Here is a 9,086-nt window from a genome sequence, read left to right as displayed (position 1 = left end):
TCAGAAGAAATTTCATTGCTGTAATAATCTGTGGCTTTGCTGGAGCAAGGCGCCATTCCCAGGGCGTGAGTCACTCAGCTAATGAATGAACCCAGCCCACTGCCCACAGTCCATGCTTTAATGTGCCTTTGCTGCTCATCACGCAGTAGCTTTGGCAGCAATAAAAATGTGTTTGATTTGTGAAAATGGCCCTGAAAAAAAAAAGTCAACTATTGGTTTTGGTGGTAGAAAGAAATTAAAAGAAGAAGAAAAAGGAGTTGGTGGAGGTGGAGGTGATATTAAAAAGGGCATCTTAGCAAGAAAATAGACGTTTGGGGATAAATTTTAAAGGCAGTCTCCTAACTTTGTCAGACACTTGGCTCTATATGCAAATGAGCTCATCCTATAACCTACACGGAAACCATCAAAAGTGATTCATGAACTGCTTTAGTGAGAGAAAAACCCTGGCAAGATAAAATGTTGCACAAGCAATCGCCGACCGAAATGTAATTCAAGAGAAAGGCAAAAGCCTGGGCAGGTGTTTCTGTGAAGCCACAGGAGGCGAAGACACTCATACAGTAAATAAAGTTGGCTTCTAGAATTTAAAGAGGAGTTTTCCTTTGCATATTATGATGTTAATAAGGGGGGTATGGCCTTGGCTGACTATACTCCAAGGAAATGGAATATGTTTCATCCTAAGCTAAAGACCCCGCAGAAGAAAATACCTGAGAAATTTCATGCCTCAGGACCTACAGAAGGCTGTAGAGGAAAAGAGAGCTGCTAGTCACAATGCTTCTTTTACAAGAACCTAAATTCAGCTTCTCCTATTGCCCCTTTCACACTCAACTTGAGGATTTTCTCCATTAACTTAACCAATGTTACCCAGTATTTATTAAGCGCCAGGTGGTATGACAGTTACAGGGTTTATAAGTATAAAGAAGCCGGAGCCCTGCCTGCAAGGAACTCATGGGTGGAGGCCTTTTGAATTACTGACCCACCACAGCTGTGTTCCAGCAGACTCCCTCACTAAAAAGTCAACTCCATAAGGGCAGATATTTGATGTGTCTTTGTTTGTGGAATACACTTTAATTGATTAAATGAATATGCCTTATAATAAAGTTTGAAAACGACCTAGATATTTAAATATAGAATATTGACTCAAGCAAAGAGTTAACACAGTGAAATACAGGCAGCAATAAAAATAAGAATTAAATAATGTCAAAGGGGAAAACCAAATAGATAGAGTTATACCAATTAGCTATCTAAAGTATCCTGAACTTTGCCTTTTCTAGGTTTGTGCTCCAGTTATTCCCTGGAATGGCTCTTCCCTGCCCACATCTGTAGATGCCCTACCTCTTTAAGGCTCAGTTGAAGCACCACATCCTCCCTGAGGTAGCAAGACTTCTGAATCATGCCATTCTCAAAATTAACCTCCTAGAAGATGCTGGTAATTCTCACCCATATGCCTGTAGTTCTACCTTCAACGTTCACAGGTGGATTTCCGACTGCCAGTAGCGGTGTGTCTTTGGTTGAGGACCTTCTCCGAACCTGGAGAACACTGCTGTGTCCACTTGCTTGGCAGGTCAGAATGCTGGAGAAGTAACTCCCTACAGAAAAGTCCCTGCTCCGAGACTGATGGAAGTTGGTTGTTTCAGTCAGCTTGGGCTGCCATAACAAAACACCATAGACGGGGCGGCTTTTAAACCACAAATTTGTCTCTCATAGTTCTGGAGGAGCTGTGAGGTCCAGAATCAAGGTGTCTGCCACTTAGGCTCCTAGTGAGTCTCTCCTCCCAGCTGGCAGACCAGGAAGTCTTCTTGCTGTGTCCTTACATAGCAGGGGGGGAGAGAGAGAGAGAGAGAGAGAGAGAGAGACACACAAAGCCCTCTGGTGCCTCTTATCCTATCATGAGGACACTACCCTCCTGACCTCATCTAAACCTAATTGCTTCCTAATTTAGGCCCCATCTCCTAATACCATCACACTGGGGGTTGAGACATCAACATAAGGATTTGAGGAGGACACAAAATTCAGTCCATAACATTGGTGAATAAGCATCTCAGCTCCTTTGCTCTGTGGGTGGAATAACTCTGAGGTTGTGTCCATATCATCTCCCAGTTTCCCCAGGGGATGAAGCTCCTATTCCCCACTGTGGCAACTGGTTTGATAATGCGTCTTCTGTCGGCCACCTTCTCTTACCTGTCTCACTTCCGCACTTACCTTCCTTCCTACACCTTCCAGAGAGAACTATCAGTTCTCGCATCCTTGCGTCAGGATCTGCTCCCCATCTGGGCTCCTGTATTGTAATGTGTCTCACATTATGCTCTCTACTGTGGGGCTTTGTGAATGTCTTGGCTCCTATAACTAAACTGCAAACTGTTTGAGAAGAGAAACCTTTAAATACTGTATCCCCCAGAGCCTAACAAAGTACCTTGCATATAGAAAGTGCTTTAAAAAGAAACTAGATTAACTACATTAATCAAATTGAGTATTTTTAGGAGAAAAGCACTATAGAAATCTAATACCTAAATAGTTCACAGCATTCTCTGTGGCACTAAATAAATCAAATTACTTAAGCAAGTTTTTATGAATCATAGTTATTGATTTAAAAATCTTATAAGCTATTGTTTCAAGTTCAAAGTTGGGCTTCAAGTTTTACATTGAATATATTTTAACATTTTCTGGTTGAAAAAGCTCAGCATCCACTGAGGGAATTAGAGGGGACAAGATTTGAATTGGGTCCGTATTTTTCTTTTTTGGCTGTGCCACACGGCTTGCGGGATCTTAGTTCCCCGACCAGGGATCGAACCCGGGCCCCCTGCAGTGGAAGCTCGGAGTCCTAACCACTAGACCAACAGGAAATTCCTTGTATTTCTTTTTTTTAAAATTATTTATTTATTTATTTATTTATTTATTTATTTATTTTTGCCTTTATTGGGTCTTTGTTGCTGCACGCGGGCTTTCTATAGTTGCTGGGAGCGGGGGCTACTCTTCATTGTGGTGCGCGGGCTTCTCATTGCGGTGGCCTCTCTTGTTGTGGAGCACGGGCTCTAGGCACACAGGCTCAGTAGTTGTGGCTCGTGGGCTCTAGAGCGCAGGCTCGGTAGTTGCGGCGCACGGGGCTTAGTTGTTCCGCTGCATGTGGGATCTTCCCGGACCAGGGCTCGAACCCGTGTCCCCTGCATTGGCAGGCGGATTCTTAACCACTGCATCACCAGGGAAGCCCCTCCCTGTACTTCTTAACATAGCATTCAGAAACACACATGGTCTAGACCCCACTGCCCTTTCTAGCTTTATCTTCCATTCTCTGTCATCATTTCCATATACACAGTGGTGTGATCTTCATGCAGAATATTTGTAGTTGATTTATCTTTGCTTGTTAACAACACTGCATAATGCCACAGATCTCACTTCATAAGAAAAATTATCACTGTTTGAAAAATGGCAATGAAAGGTGTGATACGAGGAGAAAAAAACAACTCCAAATAATAATGCATCTTGAGACCCCACTTTTCTTCCCTGTCATAATTATATTATCTTTGAGTCTTCATTAATAAATTTATTCAAATATCAAGGAATTTGATAACACGACCTGAATTTGAATAATGATTTACACGCCTTTCAAAGTTATTTCCAAGGTCTAATTCCGTGGCCAGTATCTTGAAGACAGATATATACAGGACACAAAAAGACAAGGGCACCGCGTCTGTGTCATGTAGAATCATAGGAACATAAACAATAAGCATCATTCATTTAAGAAAAAATACAAGGAATATTCATTCACGGTAGAAATATCAGCCAATACAGAGAAATGAAAAGACGATAAGAACACAGTAATACTTCTGATCAAAGAAAAATACTACTAAAATTTTAGTGTATACGGCTTCAGACTTTTTTGTACAGTATTTTTAACATAGGTACTTAAAGGGCTCATGGTGTGCCCATGTTTTTCCCCTCTTTTTGCACTCAGCAAAGTAACACACTGTGGCAGACACTACACACAGGCTCACTCAATACCCACTCATCTTCTAACATGGCCTCCGTCCTCCGGAGGCTAGAAAGCCAAACATTTCCAAGACTCCCTTGCAGCTTGGCTTCCGCATGTAACTGAGTTTCCACCATGCCCTGATGGAAGATACATTCCCTGAGCCAGATTTGGAAGGCAAATGAGTGACACGAGGTGATGGCCATGATCAGGGATGACAGATCTTCTGGTGGCTGAGGTAGAAAGTCTACTCTCAGGCTCTAGGATAATAGCCTAGAGGTGGGCATGGGCAGTAGTGGGATCTCCTTTCACACTGTGCCATACTGGAGTCAGCCATTGATCCTGGCTCTGTAGCATCAGTTGCCTCCCTGCTCCTCTCGGAAATTCTGTTGTCTGCAACTAAGAACCCTAATAAATACATGCGAACACCTTTCCGTGTCAAAAAATATCATATAATTGCTACTAGTAGAATCATAGAATTTTAGAGCTCAGTGGGAACTTAGCAGTTAGCTAGAGTTAGGAAAACTACGCTCAAAGAAGTTAAATAACTCACGTTTCCTCAGATGGATAGTGGTGGAGGTAACACCACATGCATATCTCCTTATTGCCACTCTGTATAAGGAATTTATTCCGTGCTTGTGTCCCAATGAGGAGATGGGACAAAAATGGCTGTGCTCCAAGTTAAACTTTGGTGTCTTGTGTTGCTAACACATTCATCCATCATCTGGCAGGCTTTAGCCCAAAGACGATAGTCAGAGTGTGATGCCTTTTTAATGTGCTGCTTCCTCTTCACATTCCATCTCCATTTCTACCCCACGCCCACCCCCCAGCACAGGTCCATCCCCAGACCTGCTCCGCTGGACGAAGACCAGCTGGCTTAGTCATGGTGCCACCTCTAAACACTGCAGCCTTCACTCCAGTCGGCTATGGTGTGGAGCGTCTCCTCAGACTACAGAGGTTTCTGTTTGGTTTGTTTGAATGAAGACTTGCTCCCAAGGAGCTAGTGGTCTTTAGTGCTGTCAAACAGAGATACTTTAAAAAAAAAAACTCTTCTTAGGTGACAGAAAAGAATCATTGTTGAAAGGCCCCATTTGGGAATGGAAAGAGTGTGAGCTTTGGATCCAGACTGGATTTGAATCCCAGCTCTGCCACTTACTAGCTACATGGCTGTGGGAAAAGTTATTCAGTTTCTACAAGTCTCTCACTTTACTGAACTGGAAAATGGAGAGAAAGATAATGCCCTTACAAGCCTGTTCTTTGGACCAGAAGAAATATTCCTATAATGTTTGATGTACAAGGGACATTCAATAAATAGTTTCTGTTACTGCGTGTCAATATATGCTGTTGGCTTGAAGACCAGCCAATGGTGTATATGTTGGCTCTTCCCCACTTACGATTTTACAGCTGAATTTGGACAGAAGAGTAAGATCACTCCAGGGGAGCCCACTGCTATTTCACAGAGGACTCAGATGGCTGTGTAAGTTCATATAAACATATATATTTGAGCTCATACGCAGCCATTAACAGGTCAGTGGAGTTTGCTTCTGCTGCAGCCCTCCAAGTCTTCCATTGAAGTGAACATAGGGACAGATAAATCAAAAGCTTGGGTCTTTGAACATAGGACATTATTTAAGAATTAGGAATGGGAATTAGGTATTCCCACAATCTTTTTGGAACAGTGTAAGTCAATAATGTTTAAAGTAAAATCTAAGTCAGCTTTCCTTATAAACATATAAATACAGAACTTATAGGAGCTGTTTTTTTTTAGGTTTTAACCTTTCTTCTATAGCTCAACACTTTTCTTATGAGGTGAGAGCTGCAGGAACATGACAGTTTTTATTTTCTTTTACAAGTAGAGGTTCATTTTACAAATGACATTTAATTCCATATGTGAGGACTACAAAAAAATCTTGGCAGGCATATGCTGTAAGTAATTAAGTGCCTGTCAATTATAGCATTGTGCATTGTTTCCAAAATCCTGTTAACTTTCCTTACATCATTTCCCAGAGAAGCATTACATATATACATATATATGATGTTTTAACTGGAAATTTTTATGAGGTTTTCTCTGAAGCTTTGTTCGATGATCAAAACACATATGGAAATATTGTTTAACTACATTTGAAATGAAATATACACCCAAATGCTAATTCTTAAATCCCAAACTGGACTAATTTTCTACTTAGTCTTTTTCTGAACAGAAGGGAAAAAACCAGAATAATCTGATAAGCACTATTGCAGATTCTAAAATTTTTTTCTTGAGATTTAGTGGATAAATATACATTTACTTTTGGGCTTCCCTGGTGGCGCAGTGGTTAAGAATCCGTTTGCCAATGCAGGGGACAAGGGTTCAAGCCCTGGTCCGGGAAAAATCCCACATGCCGCGGAGCAACTAAGCCCGTGTGCCACAACTACTGAGCCTGCGCTCTGGAGCCTGTGAGCCACAACTACTGAGCCCACGTGCCACAACTACTGAAGCTCGTGTGCCTAGAGCACATGCTCTGCAACAAGAGAAGCCACTGCAATAAGAAGACCGTGCACCGCAACGAAGAGTAGCCCCCGCACGCCACAACTAGAGAAAGACCGCGCAGCTACGAAGACCCAGCACAGCCAAAAATAAATAAATAACATAAATAAATTTATTTTAAAAAGATATACATTTACTTTTATACAATCTGTAGCAGGAAAAAAATTTATATAAAAGTTAGAATAGGGCTTCCCTGGTGGCGCAGTGGTTGAGAATCTGCCTGCCAAGGCAGGGGACACGGGTTCAAGCCCTGGTCTGGGAGGATCCCACATGCCGCGGAGCAACTAGGCCCGTGAGCCACAACTACTGAGCCTGTGTGTCTGGAGCTTGTGCTCCGCAACAAGAGAGGCCACGATAGTGAGAGGCCCGCGCACCGCGATGAAGAGTGGACCCCGCTTGCCGCAACTGGAGAAAGCCCTCGCACAGTAATGAAGACCCAACACAGCCAAAAATAAATAAATAAATAATAATTTTTTAAAAAAAAGTTAGAATATATATTTTTTATTTTCCTGGAAGTATTTGGTGTTTCCTATCACACATGAGACAATAAAAAATTATTTAATTCATCCTCTAGTTTGCTCTGTTCCTCATATTACAGTTTTTGGGGGGAAAGAAATAAGTTTCCTAGTGGTTGTGGCTTTGAGAATTTATTCCCATCTCTCACCAAAACAGTATCTTAAGACAGAAGTTAACATTTGTGCAAAACTTCAGAATTGTGACCTTTCTTAGGAAATTCCATTTTGTGAGTGTACACACAATCATATATTTATCCGACATTGTCTCATAACCAAGAGGTCAAGTAGGGTAAGCACTGAAAGATGGTGACTGGTTTGGCAATCAGGGACTCTCTGATGACCGCAGTGAGAGGCTCGGGGCCTCTCATGAGGGTGCCGTCAAACTTGTAGCAAGGGCTGGAGTCGTTTCAAGCTTGACAGGACCGTGGAATCTCCTTCCAAGCTCACTCATGTTTTTGTTGGCAAAAGGCTTCAACTCCCCGGGGGGCTGTTGGCTGGAGGTCTCTGCTCCTCACCATGTGGGCCCTTCATAGGCTGCTTGAGTGTCCTCCTGACATGGCTGCTGGCTTCCCCAGAGCAAGTGATCCATCCGAGAGAGAGAGACAGAGAGACAGAGCTGGAGAGGGAGAGAGAGAAGGGAGTCGGGGGAAAACAAGGAGGAAATCACAAGGCCTTTTATGATTTAGTCTTAGAATCATACACTTTATTCTATTTTCTGGAAACCAGTCACACACTCAAGGAGAGGGAAATTAAATGCTGCACGATGAAGGGAGGAGTATCAAAGAATTTGTGGACATAGTTTTAAACCACCACAATCAGTTGGGAGTCCTAGCGGCAAGTAACAGAAAACCCATTTCAAAAGGGAATAAACAGGGCTTCCCTGGTGGGGTAGTGGTTGGGAGTCCGCCTGCCAATGCAGGGGACACGGGTTCGAGCCCTGGCCCGGGAAGATCCCATATGCTGTGGAGCAACTAAGCCCGGGAGCCACAACTACTGAGCTCATGCACCTAGAGCCTGCGCTCCGCAACAAGAGAAGCCCTGCTCGCCGAAAGTCTGCACGCAGCAATGAAGCCCCAACTCAGCCACAAATAAATAAATAAAATTAATTTAAAAAAAAAGGGAATAAACATCAGTGGGAATTCATTTGCTCCCCAAATGAAAAGATCCTGCAGGTAGACAAACTTTGTGAGTCGTTTGTTCAGAGCTCTGGCTCCATTTCTCTGTCCTTTCTGTGCTGCATCATTCTCAGGCTGGCTTCCTATCAGCAAAAAATGACTGTAGCAACTCTAGGCCTCACGTACACACACAGCACCTTCCAGACAGGAGAACGCGCTCCGGCTCAACATCCCAGCAGAGTTCAGAGACTCCCTCTGATTGGATGGGATTAGGTCACATGACTCCCCCATCCAAACCAGGGATTGGAAGGCCTAGATTGGCTCCAGGGCTCCACTCCAGATCAGGGCTGTAGAGGCATTTCCCTAAAGGCATATGGACCCCCCCCCCCCAAAACCTGGGCCTCTCAAGAACCTACTACAAAATTCAGGGAAGGTTTTCTCAGCTTTTTAAGATATGGGGCAGATAGCATTTCTGTAATCGGAAAGGAAAGGAAGCAGTAGAGACAGAGAAATTGAAGAGCAAAGAAATATAACAAAGAATGCCAAAATGAATCAAAAGCACAGGCAGAGTGAATGTTCTTGGTGAGGGTTGGAGAACCACCTGTTCCCCTGAGGTCAGGGACAGCAAGTGTAAACATGGGAGAAAAGATGGGCCATTCGAGGCAAAGAGGAGGAAGGCTGAGGGCAATGTTGGCTGGTGGCTGGGAATTCGGATGAAAGAGAAGGTGATGTCATCAACTGCAAAGAAGAGAGAAAAGTGGAATAGGGCATTTAAGGGGTTAAGATGGATGAAACGGACTGGTTCGGAGGGTAAAGTTAATGGTATTTTTCATACTAGTAGAGCTAGAAAAACTCTGCTGTAATAAGAAAGCATAAGCAGAGCTAGAAAAGCAAGAAAGCTCTGGTAGAAAAGAAAACCTAAACAACACTGTAAGAGAAGATAAAGAACTGAAGAGAAATAGTAC

General features: G+C 43.1%; 1 protein-coding gene across 2 annotated transcripts in view; it reads right to left on the bottom strand.

Moving 5' to 3' along the window:
* Positions 1-7,122: 7,122 nt before the first annotated feature.
* ZDHHC17 (zinc finger DHHC-type palmitoyltransferase 17) overlaps positions 7,123-9,086 on the bottom strand; it is a 128,860-nt gene continuing 126,896 nt past the window's right edge. The window contains exon 17 of one of the 2 annotated variants that reach the window (XM_068560754.1): positions 7,123-7,622. In XM_068560754.1, coding sequence (XP_068416855.1) covers positions 7,478-7,622 — 145 coding nt within the window. In that variant the 3' untranslated portion in view covers positions 7,123-7,477. The remainder of the gene's footprint in view (positions 7,623-9,086) is intronic. The other variant, XR_011075976.1, reaches the window with a different exon arrangement.

This window comes from Eschrichtius robustus, chromosome 13 (assembly GCF_028021215.1).
Source record: "Eschrichtius robustus isolate mEscRob2 chromosome 13, mEscRob2.pri, whole genome shotgun sequence".
NCBI lineage: Eukaryota > Metazoa > Chordata > Mammalia > Artiodactyla > Eschrichtiidae > Eschrichtius > Eschrichtius robustus.
This window is presented reverse-complemented; position numbering and strand designations above follow the sequence as displayed.